The following is a 15,848-nucleotide window of genomic DNA, read 5'->3' on the forward strand; positions in this document are numbered from 1 at the left end:
CAATCAGACGTAAGCCCTATAAAAACATCATTTATATAATACAAATATTAATAGGTTCGATTTACATTCTAATATTAATCAATTAATATTATAATAATATTTATTACTAATAATAGCGCGCGTAAACGCTTTACTCTGAGAATCCATTGATAAATATAATATATATTATTGATTTCTTCATAGTAGCATACGCGCGCGCTTGGAATTGTGGGAAGTAAAAACTAGGCAAAGAAGCGGGATCTCATATAAATTTTGATTGGTCGATTACAGACGCTTGCCGCCAATCTCGACCAATGGCGACGTTCTTCCGTACGTTTACTCTCATATCGAAGCCGATTCATCCCGGGAACGAAATGCCGCCACATCCGCCGCCCGACGTCTCTCTCTTCCGTTTCACAATTTCTCACATTGATCGAAACTTCAGGAACGTATTAATCATGGAATATTAGGCGTCAACGCTTATGATGCCATGAGGCTTCAATAGATTGTTAAAATTTTTGGTTTTACTTGGTTTCTATTACTCTCGTAGATTTTAATATTTCATTAGATACGAATAATTTATCTTCTCGATATCTCGTACATTCAATTATTCGAGTATATACACTAAAATATGTATTTTCTTCTATAAACCTACCTTGCTTTTTCTTTATTGTCCTTTTTTTCTTTCGTTTCGTAAGAAACAATTAACAAATACAAATATGTTTCAATAGGATAATACTGTTGTATCGTAATATCTAAGCTTAGTATATGTTACTAATACGTTATATATTATTATTAGAGTTGATATTGATCGATAATGATTTGTTTTTTAGCCGGCATAGATCGTAGAATTTACCGGCGATCCAATCGGGGGACGAGGACCACCGAAGACGGCACTGAATAGGAACAACGCGATTGGTTGGTCAGCGTAGCAGCTAGGAGATGGGCATCCCGTGATGCATTGCGTAGAAGCTTCCGAGCCGTACGGATGTTAGAGCCACTCTCTCTTTCAGAGAACACTGTAAGACGAGCTGTTCATATCTTACAAAGTGTAATAGCTCGTGCAGTTCGTAAACGTTTTAGTCGGAACACTCGGACTTTTTTTCTCTCCTCCCTTAAATTGTAGATAACGTGTTTTCTTTATAGTGTTAATTTATATCTTTCTATCGAACTTTTGTTTCTCTTTTTGATAAAACGCATAACCTTCGATTAAATTCATTCGCGTTAAAATATGGCTGATCAAGAGAATAATGACTTCAGCGAAGATATCGCTGATCAAAACTTTGAGCAGAACGGTGAAGCGGAAAATGGTGGCGGCGGGGACGCCGCTGAAAACAACCAGGAGTCGCAGGAAGACAGGTAAATTTTCTTCTCGATCTTTTATATTCTCTCCCAAGATTGCTTTCCAACTTGGATTGCGAGACGCGTTTAAATAAATTATTATTATTCGTTCTGACGCACGTAATTTTTTTAACGTTTTTTACTCGTGTGGTCAATTATACATATATATATATATATATANAAAAAAAAACGGCATCAAAATGTAAGAACACAAAAGAAAAGTAATAATATTTACATAGATCAAGAATCCGACAAAAAATCGTTACACATCAGACTAATTACAGACGAATCCGGTGTGACTTAAATCATCCAGCTCGAGTTCTCGTTACGCTGAAAAAGGGAGTAAAGGCAACAAAGGTGCTGCTACGTAGCTAACTGAGAGATAAAGAGCAAAAGAGAGACAAATTCTTATGATATACATAAATTTGATTGATAAAATTAAATTAATATCTCTCAAAAGACAGGAAATACAACAGCATCCTTGATTAATCTATTTTCAATAAATAAGAGAAAATTTGATGTTTCATTTCTTTTATACACTTACTCTTTTGAATCGATAATAATTATATATAGACAAATATATATATTACTCTCGAATCGATAAACATGAATGTAGTAAATTGACTAGTAAAAGAGATGGAGATGAAAAAAATCTAAAGAAATGTTCTTTTTTTATTGGAACGAAACTCAATGTAAAACGCGATAAAATACGCAAAGGATATGCCCAAGCGTGTTGTAAATGAGAAAAGAAAAATAATTTGATATATATTGAATGTATGTATATATAGAATTAATAAGTATAACCCAAAGCCCGCCATTTTATATGCCTGTTCCACGCTAACGAACGAAGGAATGGAGGAACGTGAATAGAGGAACGACGCGTGGGCGCGTCCCTCTGAAAACCTACGGCCGGCATCTCCACTTGTTTTCTTTTCAGAATCACCATGTATATATATATTAAAATATGAAAATACTTGGAATCCGTTGGGAAAAAAGAAAGTTACCAAATGTTTAATCATAGTAACGTCACGCTGGTAGTACAATTGCAAAAATTGTGACCGCTCATTCTCCGTCTGATGTCGTTGGATTACTTTTTTATTTTTTGTAACACCGTAAAGGGAAAAGCTGCCGCGTCCGCCATTTTGTCATACGCGATTGTACCAAATGAAAGCAAGTCTCGACGCGATAATAGATGTAATAATCTATATAAAATATATATATATATATATATATATATATATATATATATTTTATATAGATTATTACATCTATTATCGCGTCGAGACTTGCTTTCATTTGGTACAATCGCGTATGACAAAATGGCGGACGCGGCAGCTTTTCCCTTTACGGTGTTACAAAAAATAAAAAAGTAATCCAACGACATCAGACGGAGAATGAGCGGTCACAATTTTTGCAATTGTACTACCAGCGTGACGTTACTATGATTAAACATTTGGTAACTTTCTTTTTTCCCAACGGATTCCAAGTATTTTCATATTTTAATATATATATACATGGTGATTCTGAAAAGAAAACAAGTGGAGATGCCGGCCGTAGGTTTTCAGAGGGACGCGCCCACGCGTCGTTCCTCTATTCACGTTCCTCCATTCCTTCGTTCGTTAGCGTGGAACAGGCATATAAAATGGCGGGCTTTGGGTTATACTTATTAATTCTATATATACATACATTCAATATATATCAAATTATTTTTCTTTTCTCATTTACAACACGCTTGGGCATATCCTTTGCGTATTTTATCGCGTTTTACATTGAGTTTCGTTCCAATAAAAAAAGAACATTTCTTTAGATTTTTTTCATCTCCATCTCTTTTACTAGTCAATTTACTACATTCATGTTTATCGATTCGAGAGTAATATATATATTTGTCTATATATAATTATTATCGATTCAAAAGAGTAAGTGTATAAAAGAAATGAAACATCAAATTTTCTCTTATTTATTGAAAATAGATTAATCAAGGATGCTGTTGTATTTCCTGTCTTTTGAGAGATATTAATTTAATTTTATCAATCAAATTTATGTATATCATAAGAATTTGTCTCTCTTTTGCTCTTTATCTCTCAGTTAGCTACGTAGCAGCACCTTTGTTGCCTTTACTCCCTTTTTCAGCGTAACGAGAACTCGAGCTGGATGATTTAAGTCACACCGGATTCGTCTGTAATTAGTCTGATGTGTAACGATTTTTTGTCGGATTCTTGATCTATGTAAATATTATTACTTTTCTTTTGTGTTCTTACATTTTGATGCCGTTTTTTTTTTGATCCTTTACTTTTGTCGCAGCATTTTGGACTTCTTGATACTAAGGAATCGACTCCTTGTTTTTTCTCTTTTTCTCTTTTTTTCTCTTTTTTTTCTTTTACCATCCTTACAGCCTTGGATTATCGCAAACTCTTGCTCATAGTTTGGGGTATGTTTTTTGAGAAAAAAAAAAAAAAAATGGGTAAGCATTATTAGATTAAATGTAGAGATGTATAAAAGTTCATTTGGGAAAGCGAATGTAACCTACAAATTTTAAAGTAGCATTCAGTAATAGATAATTCTGTTTTTGAGACTGCATAAATATTTTATGGTATTTTGAGGGTGATAAATTTCTGGTTTATAAATTTGAAGGTATACTTTCTCTTACCCATGCGGTAGGTGTTCAGGGATGAGAACTCAATGTAGAACGCGAAGAAAATCAATGACCGAAAGCCGTTACTCCACTGTTTTGTTTTTCTTATTAGTCAATTTCAAAGTCGAAGTAAAGTATAATGCATGATGAGACAATAAGATATATAAGGTAAATATAATGCGTAATGATGATAAGTCTTAGTTGTAAATTTTTTTATTGTGCTGTTGTTGCGAGGTATAAGTTTATTTAAAAATTTTTTATAACTTTGTGTAAACTCCTTATTTCTGCTCTCCTACCTACTTAATTAATTCTCTATTATAGTTCTGTGATAATTCTAATAAAGAAAATTTGTGATTCTATTATTGATGATTCAAGTTTGTAAACGCAAATAATGATTGTAATGTTTTTATAGAGTGTTAACTTTTAAATACGTTTTTGGACAGCCGAGAATCTTCCTCATACATTCATTGCAGCAGAATTCTGGTTAGTCAATTGTTAACGATTGACAATAATGTACGATTTCCTGGGATCTGAGAACCAAACCGTGAAGACTTATGAATGACTTTTGAGTCTGAATTTTGTGAGAAGTCAACGTCAAGTTCAAGTCCGTCATGTTTCGTCACTACACAAGCACTGGAAGTCGAGTCAATTGCGTCAGATCAATAAGTCTCGCACAGACACACTTGCCTGCTGGAACACGCGTAGAGTAAATTCTGATATGATGTCAATCCTGTTTGGGCGTGATAAAGCACAATTTTAGGAATCGATAAACAAATGAAAAAAATGCCATTAACTCCGTTTATGTGGCTTGGTCTGCAGGTGGCAAACGACCCAGTGCGATTATGGCGGGCGGCTCGCAACCGGCTAACCGTGACCCGACCGACAACTGATAAGCGGCGAGTGACTGGTGCCTACGGTATTTATCACCAGCCCTAGATGATATATGAAAGATCATTATCTAAGTAAAGACAACTATAACCACAAAGAAAAAAAAACTGATATCATATTGCAGCTAATAATTTGAATATATATATAAATTTATATATATTTTTTATATAAATAGATATATATATATATATATATATAAATATCTATATCTATAAAAAAACGAAAAAGTATATCAGGACTTGAAACAATAATAGATATTTTGCCGATGACTATATAAACAAAGAAACAATATAATATTATCATAATACATATAATATATTAAATATCAATGTCCAATATCATATGTGCATATATAAGTTTAAACTTAAATGAAAAAAAGATAAATGATAAAGATTTAAAAAGTATACGAAGAAAAATGACCGGCATATTAACTTGTAATGTGAAAACAATATTCTTTTAGCTTTTTAATAGAGTTGCAGTACTATCTACGATATGCCAATTCTTTGGGCCAATCAGCAGTCAGAGTTCAACTTGGAAAAGTTAAATCTTGTTTCCTTTAGGAGCAGCAGTATCTCAACCGGAGTTCTAATTGTGTAGCTCTCTTGGGTTCGCAAAAACGTCATGAAAAGTATTTTGATCTCTAAATACGTTAATTTTCCAATGCGCATACTTTTTCCAAGTTCTTTCCCTTCAATTCTCTCTTCTTTTTTTTCTATTTTTTTTATTATTATTATTTCTTGAAACATATATATATATATACTCTTGTTTAAAAATTCAAATTATGATTTCTTTTTATGGTGTATATACAGAGCTGTCATCACATGGTTGGTTGTTACAATTCTTTTGTTTCACGTACTGAGGATATATATTATAAAATGCACATTTGTTATTTCATAGAATATATGGTAAAGTTGCCTATACGATGAAAATTTATTTTAGGAATGGTATGAACATTTTATATTGATAATTAATTTTTGTATCTTTTAAAGAAAAATAAGAAAGAAACTATCTATTACTGATATTTTTGTTGATACAAAAGTTATATTTTTTCCAACTCATTCTCATGGTAGGCAGTATAAAAAATACCGGTGTTATTTAACTTAACATCATATTAAGTCTTGTAAATGATATATATAAACGTAAACGTAATTATATATATATATATACATTACATATAATTATATGAAGCATATTTAATTAATAAATTACTTACATCCGCTAAATAAAGTTCCTCACCAAATACTTGAGAGCTTTTATCCAGAACCCCTTTTCCAAATGACAACTGGTCTTTTACGTTTCTCTCTCTCTCTCTTGTGTATTATCAATATTAAATTTAAAATAATTTTAACAAATGATTCTAATTTTTCCAGGGGTCAAGTCTAAACTCCTTTTTGAAATATATATACATACATATACATATAAATGGATAGTTCGTAACAAAATTAAACAAATTTTTTGCTTCGCCCTTTAATCCTTAATATTTAAATATATTTCTAAAGGATAATTTATTAAACTCTTATTAAAATATATTTATTCGATTGGTTTACAGGTCGGCCGGAGGTAACCAGGATTCTCTAAACGATAGGTATATTTTATTTTGTATTATTTTCTTTTCTCTCTCTCTCTCTCTTTTTTTTTCATTTTAATTCTTTTTTTCTTTTCATTTTAATATTTTCTAAACACACGATGTAGTTAAATTTTGAACAATTAAAAAAAAAAAAAAAAAAAAAAAGAAATATATTTAACTTCAAAGTTACATATCTAAATGATAGTCGGTTGTGATTGCTACTAAATTAAATTAATTTGTTCGTAGAGTATAGGTTTTACATGCTCGCGTCTGATAATTTTAATTTATTATTTATTTTTATCTTTTTAACAGGAAATTGTTTGTTGGTGGACTGAGTTGGGAAACAACGGACAGTGAGTACTAATATTTTATTGAAAGAAGTAATCAAATAATTTTTAAAAAAGAAAAAAGAAAAAGTGCTTTTAAGCAATGATGTACACATTTTAACCTTAGGACACCTTCAGATGACAATAGTCAGATGAGAACACTTTGTTTCTGAGCTTTTAGCACATATTAAATATTTTTATTTCAATATTACATGGAGAACAAAATTTGAATGCTTTAGAATTTAATTATTTAATTGTATTCTATATCTTTTTAGAGGAACTTCGAGATCATTTCGGTGCTTACGGTGATATTGAAAGCATCAATGTTAAAACTGATCCAAATACGGGACGATCACGCGGATTCGCGTTTATTGTATTTGCTAAAGCTGAATCCTTAGATAAGGTAATTGAGAATTGTTTGAGGATTTTTTTCTATTTATCATAATTGTCAATAATATCTGAAAATATTTTCTTTTTTTTTATATATATATATATATACATATAAATTCTATGATGATATTTAAAGTACCAGTTCTGCTACTGAATGTGCATGACGATATTCTACTTCTGAAGAAATTTATCTAAAATCTATAAAGTGTTTCTTTAATAATAGATTATTACACAACCCTATAATTTAGAATTGATATTTTTAATAGATCATTTCCGGTGACCATGTGATTAATAATAAAAAAGTAGATCCGAAGAAAGCTAAAGCCAGGCATGGAAAAATTTTTGTTGGAGGTCTTCCAACAGAATTAGCAGATGATGATATTAAAAATTTCTTCTCGCAATTTGGCACTGTAAGTAGTAATCTCACGTGTAATTTAAATAAAAACTAAAATATAATATTTCTCAACTAATACTAATCGAAGTGTATACATTTATCATTTTACAGATCGTAGATGTAGAGATGCCCTTTGATAAGACAAAGAATCAACGTAAAGGATTTTGCTTCATTACGTTTGAGTCTGAACAAGTTGTAAATGAACTATTAAAAACACCAAAACAAACTATTAATGGCAAAGAGGTTTGTATTAAAATGATGAGACATTTTTTATTTATTCATATAAATAAAATGTAGTAACATAACGACAAAATTGAAATGATGATTTAGGTTGACGTTAAGAAAGCTACTCCGAAACCAGATGGCATGGGTGGAATGCGTGGTGGTGCAGGTGGTCGGGGTGGCCGGGGTGGCCGTGGAGGTAGAGGTCGTGGATTTGGAGGCCAAGGAGGTTGGGGTCAAGGCGGTTATGGCGGCGGTTATGGTGGCGGATACGGCCAAGGAGGCTATGGTGGAGGCTACGACGGTTATGGCGGTGGCTATGATTATTATGGCGGTGGGTACGGCGGCTATGGCGGCTACGACTATAGTGGATACGGTAATTTTATTGACTATTATTAAAAAAAAAAAAAAAAAAGTAAAGAATTTAAATCACGTGAAAAACACACGTGTTTGTTAGTTCTACTTGAACGAAAGAAAAGTCAAAGTCAAAAATTTTAAAAATTAAAAAGAAAATAAACAAAAGAAAGAAAATAGCAATCGTTACCGTCCCAGTGTATTCGGCAGACGATTATGCTAATATTTACCGTATAATATTTTTAACACTTATCACTGAAGTTACCTATATTAAAATCAATTATAGTTCAGACTTTTTAATTAGAATGTAAGGATTGTTTGTGTTTTTTTTTTGTTTTCACTTTTTTGTTTAGTTTTCCTCTTCTATTTTTTTGGTTGAATGAGAGGGAGAGAGTGTGATAGAATGAGAGAAAAGGAGAAAGAAAAAGAACAAACAAATAAATTTAATATATTATTAATAATTATCGTTATGGTTGGTTTGATGAGGCATGACAAAAATATACATATATTTAATGCTTAATTACTAATATTTAAAGCTGAATATGTGAAGATCGTCTGCCAACATAACAAAACATATATACATATATGTGTACTACTATTTAGTAGTATCGTTATATACAGACGGATAGATATTGAAAAGTTTGGTATTAAAATAGTATTTATCATGCGTAACAAAAAAAATATTATATACGATGTGTGATATTAATTCTAACCGATGCTGCAGGGTGAGTGCTGGTTTGCTGGCGGATCAGCGACTAATCCGTTAGATAAAATCAAATCTATAATGTCGGTTAGTCGGTTAGTTAGTTAGTTGGTTAGTTGGTTAATTGGTCGATTGATTGATTGTTTGTGGTTGGTTGGTTGTTTGTTTATTTATTTGTTTGTTTGAACTAAAACAAAAAATACCTTTTTCTCTTATTATTAATATTATATTACACACACGAGTATTAGAAATTTATCGCATAGACGTACAAGTTCCTTACTCTCGGTGATATATACATATATCTATATCAGTGATTGGTTTTTTATTTGCATTAAAAAAATGGTGCGCGCGCTTGTGTGTGTTTGTATGAACCAGCAGCTCAAACATGTAGGAAAATGATAACCCGTCTTTTTCGGATTATGTTCCTTTAAATTCTCTAAATATAATACGGTAGATTTAAAATAATAGTAGTTGTGATATATACACACTGCTATTCTGGCTTTAATTGATAAAAATCCTGTAACAATATACTTCTTTACATATGTATATATAGATATAAATATCCATTATCTATAATAAATATAATACATATATATTAAATAGTAGTAATATAATGTAGAGATTTGCGAACATAATCCGAATGCCTACTTCCAGAGGGTTGGCTGTTTAAGAAGCTATGACCAACTAAAGTTAACAATTTACTAAGTTATATTCTTTGATGCCTTGTTAATATTAAACTAACACGAATAACTTACTACACAGATTTAAACAAAACATATTATACATAAATACACACATGTTACGTACATAAAGAGATACGTATATATATATATATATATATATATATATAACACACACGCACACACATAACATATATACATATATAACACACGTGCGAATGGTTATAATATTAACGATTAATTAAAGAACATGTCATATAATATATGTAACAGTGAATGTGTGAAGTCTCTAGTTTTCAAAACAATTACGAATTTTCTTTTTTAAACATACTCTCATTATAAGTTTTTAATGGGAAGAGAGATCAATAATGTGGCACGATTAGAATTTTATTATTTGATACATATAACACACCGGCTCGTGTTTATTCTTTTTTGTTTTAATATTTCTTAAATAATATTATCACTTTTTTACTTACACAACGAATATAAAGTAAAAAAAAAAAATTTTAGAAGCACGTTTTAATATTAAAAATTAACTTATTTAAAATGTTTTAATACAAATAAATTTGCAAATTTTAATGATACGTAACATTTCATACGTTCACTGATTGATGTCAGTGAATCAGTGGAATATAAAATTTGTAGTTTTTCCATTTTTTTCGGTTTTCATGAGTATATATTCTTCTTCTTCTTATTATTCTACAGACTCGCTGACCTCAAAAGGCACGCAATCACTGTAACATAATTATATATGAATTGAAATTTGGAGAACATTAAAGCAAAAATGTACAGGACAAATATGTCGTATAAAATAGTATATTGAACCTTCCGTTCCTGCTTTTTATCCTATATTGGCAAGAAAAACAAAATATGTATATATATTTATTTACATAAGTATAAATATATATATGTATGTATGAATCTCATGCATGCTTCTATCATGTTTTCATTAATCATAATTCATGATCATCATTCTTTACAATGATATTCATCAAGCATATCTCAACAATATTGCTATTCTTCGACTTTTCATCTATCGCATATATTTATTTTATTTTATTTTTTTTTTTATTTTATTCTTTTTCATTATTGTAATCCAGTATCTCTTAAAAGATTTTACTTTTCCGAAGAAAAATCGAATCCACGTAAGAAAAATGAATTCAATAATTTTTATCTATCGTGCCCCCTTCTCCCCCCCAAGAAAAAAGTTCATTCGAGTAATTGTACAATTTTGGATCGTACATTTCGGCCTCTATCAAACGAGAACAAACAACAAAAATTTAAAAAAAAAAAAAAAAAAAAAAAATAGCCGCATAATTGAATAGAATCTTTTTCTTCCACTCTCCTTTTTTCTCTCCCTCTTTCATACAAATCCGTTCCCATCCGTATATACATATATCCTTTTATTATTATTATTATTATTATTATTATCATCATCCTTAATGACAGTGGCGAACATATTTGGTACTACAAATAATGAAAATTCATTTTTGCAATAATAGTTGTTTGTTAATCAGTTCGTGCATGCAAAAACTATTATCCATAGTTGTTCATACAATTCAAAATAAAATAATAGTAATAATAATAATAATAATAATAATAATAATAATAATAATAATGATCGATACGAAAAATAATAATTTTGACAAAAAAAAGTTAAACAGCAATCTCTCTCTCTCAGCACTTACAAAATTTCATGAGATGTGCATAAACGAATGAGAAAAAAACCCTTTGGAAGATGTAATATTAGTTTTTGTTTCAAATAAGCATAACACGAACTTAAGAATAAGATCTTAAATATTAAGATATATAAGTAGATATATATATATTAAATATATTAAATATATACATAGTAAAGACGAAATTCGTTTTAACAGAAGGAAAAAAGTAAGAAAAAAAAAGAAAAAAAAAATAATAAGATAAATAATGGTTTTTGATTAAAAATATTCTCTTTAAGTTGATTAATCTTGTTAATTAATAGATCAAAGATAATTAGTTAACGTAAATTTTATCGTTTTAACAAAAAAAAAAGCTTTTTTTAATTAAACGTGTTTTCTAACGCGTATACTATTACCATACTGATCCCATTGTCTCTTTATACCGTGTGTTCCATGAAACGCAGACGGCTATGGATATGGCGGTGGTAGTTACGATGGTGGCTACAGTGGCGGGCGCGGTGGTGCACGCGGTAAAGGTACGCATTAGCGTTCCTTCTCTCTATTGTTTTGTAATTTTCCCATGACATATTTCATTTTTTTTTTTTTTTCTTTTTTTTTTTTAAATCATTTGATTGGTTTAAATACGCATTTTTTATTATATTATATAGATATATTTCTTTTTTATTTATTTATATTAACTTTTTCTGTATGCATATAAACCCCTCATAAGGAAGTAATAATATTATCTCTCCCCTGTATCAATTCATTTTCATTCAATTCTCCCATGTCTATTCCCTATCTGTATATTTTCCTCCTTTTATTTATAATTTATTTTGTTTATTTATTTATATCTATTTTTGTTCTTCTTGATTTTATATATAAACATATCTATGCGTCTTATGCATAAGATTAAAAAGATATGTGTATATATAATAATTCCACACTTGAATGCATGTATATACGTATGTATGAATGTGTGAGAAAAGTAATACATTTTTATATCATCAATCATCTGAAAATAATGTATTGATAATATTGTTTGTTTAAATATCTCCCTGTCTTAATTATTTTTACTGTTGATCGTACAATCAAATATTATAATTCTTAACCATATTGCTTCCCAAAAAAAAAAATATTAATATCGCTTAAATCATTTTTCATTCACGAAAATAACAGTCATGTTTAGGAATACTAATCGATTAATTTTGTTAACCATATCAGCTTTATATATATATATATATATTTAATCATAACGTTATCTCATCTTCGGTATTGAATGATTCACCTTTGGATGTATTGTCACTAATATTTGTTAATTATAATGCTTGCAAAGAGTTATTGATATCGTTATAATTTGATCTATAATTTAATATTTTTCCTGTCTCATGCTTAAATTTTTAATCTTGGTAAAAAGAATATATATATATTATATCAACTACGACGTATAACTCTTTAAAAGTATCATAAAAAAAGGAAAGAGATTGATTCTCTGCTTATCACAATTTCATCTACACGTCCTTTGATTTAATTTCATGTTAATTTTCCTTAGCCTTAAACATTTCTGGTAATTCATATTTGTTAAAGTTTTTTTTTTAAATAAAACAACGAAAAGGATGATAAGAAAATCGTCGAAATCGTTGTTAACGATATCTAATGTACATAATACCGATATATATATTTAAGTAAAATATTTTTGAAAAGCATTGAAAGCTTTTCATAAAAAAAATATTTCAGCTAATGAAAAACTTTCCAGAAATGTATAGGACACAGGAAGAATTATAAAATGGAACACGCAGCCTGCAGCTTACTACCTTAGCCTGTAGCCTCTATATAGATTCTCTATTTATTATTATTATTATTATTAATATTATTATTATTAATATTATTATTATTAATATTATTATTATTATATCTTCTCGTTATTATTTTTACATTATTTTCTATTATAAAAGTGTGCGTGTGGAATAATCTATATGCTAAATATCTTTTCTTTCACATATATATTATAGTTCATTCTATTTTTATATTAATAATATTTTAATCTAAATAAAAAAAGTTTGGGAAGGATTATTATTAATATTAGTAGTAGCAGTAGTAGTAGTAATAGTAGTAGTAGTTAATTAGTTAGTTAGTTAAGTAAGTTTATTTGACTAACGCGTCCTATGGGATTGTTTCAGGAGGCTCAGGCTATGGCGGCAAGCAGAGGGGAGGTCGCCAAAATCAAAGGCACCAACCTTATTAATGGAAATCTTTACTTGCAACTGCAATGTTATATTCATTGCAAACACAGGTAAGTTAATTCATTCAAAAAAATTCATAGTGATCATATTATAATTGTATGTGTTAACTGTGATCATCCTTTGTTTGTGACTATCAGTTTCTTTTTGTACTATTATGTTCTTTTATATTTTCCATTCCTTAAATTTTTCTCTGCTGTATTTTTATTTAAAAAAATTTTCATATAACTGTGATCACTTTGATCCTTGTTTATTAAAAAAATAATAATAAATCAATATGAGGTGTAAGTGCAATAATTCGAGCTTCCTAAATGACCTAAACGATTGAAGAACAGTTTAATAATTATATATTTTTATTTCGAGAATTTATAATATAAGAGAAAGAAAAAGATTTGCAATTAACAATTGTTTGTTCTTCTGTTTTTCTAGGTTTGCTACATAAAATTCATCGTAAATCGTCAGATCATCATCATTCCATTAATAAACAACCACATCATCAACAACAACAACGCAGACAACAACTGCCGCAAAATAAATTCAATCACCGAGATGCACACAATTAAACAAAAAAAAGGAAATAACAGTAAAATAGTTGATCATGTTGCGTTTAAACATAAAATATTAATAATATTAATTAATAGCATTGTGGAAATTTTAGAGTAAAAACAACAACGTTTTCGCAAGAACGTAAGAAAATATTCACAGATAAAAAAACGAAATAAGAAAGAAATAAGAAAAAAGTAAAAAATGAAAATACATAATGTATATACATATACACATGTATATATTTCTTTAAATGCGTATATGTATGTACATAAGTTTTGCTTCCATCTCTCGTTTACCCCTTTGTACGAAATAGCAGTCAACTAAAAACTTATTATATATCTTATTATAGTTTAAAAACTTAACAAAAAAAGACTATTTTTCTCTCATTAACTCTCATTGACTTATCTCCATATTTTTTTTTTCTTTTTATTTTTAATTTATCTCTAAGTATCTTACATTTAATTAATAATAGGTAGTATTAACTTTTCATAGGAATATATAATTATTATTACATATATGTATGTATATATATATACATACATACATATATATATAAATATATGTGTGGGTGCATTTGTATACAACACGTGTATGTGTATATATATATATATATATATGTATATATATATTCAATGCTGTGTGAGGCGTGTGTGTGTACAAGAGATCTTATATTTACGTTTAACTTAAAAAAAAAAAAAAAAAAAAAAAAAAAAAAAAAAAGCACGTCTGCATTTTTTTTTAAATATAGCTAACGAAATTGTTTCAAAGAAAATAAAAGAAAAATGGGCACAATTAATACGAGTGTAGTTTTCAATAACATATATATATATATATATATCTATATATTTATACATATGTGTGCGTGTATACATTTGACCCGAAAAAAAAATACAATGAATACGTTAATGTAAACGAAAAAGAACACACGCCTTTTATATCCACACGACTTAATATTTTATAACGTAAATTACAATTATATGTCTTTACAATCATTAATTTCTTTTCTTCACCTTGTGCAAATGGGAAAGCAATAGATGAAAGATTGATAATAATAAGGGGAATATTAATAATAATATTAATAATAATTTAAAATAAAAAATATGTAGAGAGTAATTAATAAAACAAGAAGTAATACAAGTTCACTCCACTCGTTAAGAACAGTGTGTTTTGAGAAAAAAGATGAAGATAATGAAAAACTCTAAACCACTTTTGTCCACATTTTTAACGATATAAGATTATTTTAATTTTGTCTGTAATTAAAGTTCATATGAATGGTAAATGAAGTGAAACGGAGCAAGTGACGTAGGGAAGAAGGGTAAACAAGAGGGTGGATAAATTGAAAACTTGCGGTAGTAAAGTAAGCAGGCAATGTACTTTTTACGCGTGAATGTTTCAACAACTAATGAAAGAAAATGAAAAAACCATTGTGAAATGCAGAACAATTTATAACTAGAAACAACGTGATAGAAATGAGATGAAGTAAAAAGATTATTGCTTCCTTATCGGTAAGATTAAATAGGATAAAATAAATTCATTTTGTGTACATAATATATCTTGCATACGGTTATGTGTGTACTTGTATTGACCAGGTCCTATATAATTATTTTTTATTTTAAAAAAAGAAAAGAAGAAAACTGACTAACTAAATAAAACAAAACAGTATATGTACACAAGATTATTATCATTATTAAATTTAAATATAAGACTGAGAAGGAAGATTTGATCAATCTAATTACACAGAAAGAAAAAGAAATAATAAGTATATATAGAAAAAACAAAACGAGTATTTGCTGGATATTCTATCACAGCTATATTGCATATATATATATATATATAAATTTAAAAAAAAAAAAAAAGAAGAGAAGAAAAGAAAGGAAGGAGATGCACTAATAATATTTTTAAATCAAGCTTTCAGTATTTTGTTTCATAGA

At 28.7% G+C, this 15,848-nt stretch overlaps 1 protein-coding gene across 2 annotated transcripts; it reads left to right on the plus strand.

Annotated features, from left to right (window-relative positions):
- The first annotated feature begins 921 nt into the window (after positions 1 to 921).
- Positions 922 to 14,287, plus strand: LOC106786513 (RNA-binding protein squid). 2 transcript variants are annotated; one of them, XM_014747981.1, is made up of 10 exons: positions 922 to 1,338; positions 6,390 to 6,425; positions 6,720 to 6,760; positions 7,009 to 7,136; positions 7,390 to 7,533; positions 7,629 to 7,760; positions 7,848 to 8,115; positions 11,599 to 11,670; positions 13,312 to 13,424; positions 13,801 to 14,287. In XM_014747981.1, exons 1-9 carry the CDS (start codon positions 1,211 to 1,213, stop codon positions 13,374 to 13,376), a joined length of 1,014 nt encoding a protein of 337 aa, XP_014603467.1. In that variant the 5' UTR covers positions 922 to 1,210; the 3' UTR covers positions 13,377 to 13,424; positions 13,801 to 14,287. The 2 variants fall into 2 exon arrangements, with proteins under 2 accessions (XP_014603467.1, XP_014603468.1); XM_014747982.1 differs by lacking the exon at positions 11,599 to 11,670.
- Positions 14,288 to 15,848: the final 1,561 nt, after the last annotated feature.

The sequence above is a fragment of the Polistes canadensis genome, unplaced genomic scaffold, assembly GCF_001313835.1.
Source record: "Polistes canadensis isolate GaletaPanama2010 unplaced genomic scaffold, ASM131383v1 scaffold_75, whole genome shotgun sequence".
Lineage (NCBI taxonomy): Eukaryota > Metazoa > Arthropoda > Insecta > Hymenoptera > Vespidae > Polistes > Polistes canadensis.

What these genes read in the sequence shown, in the direction of transcription:
- LOC106786513 (XM_014747981.1), top strand. Translation starts at nt 1,211, where the DNA reads ATGGCTGATCAAGAGAATAATGACTTCAGCGAAGATATCGCTGATCAA. An exon ending in GAGTTGGGAAACAACGGACA is followed by an intron (nt 6,761 to 7,008) that starts GTGAGTACTAAT and finishes ATATCTTTTTAG; the next exon opens with AGGAACTTCGAGATCATTTC. An exon ending in AAGCTGAATCCTTAGATAAG is followed by an intron (nt 7,137 to 7,389) that starts GTAATTGAGAAT and finishes TATTTTTAATAG; the next exon opens with ATCATTTCCGGTGACCATGT.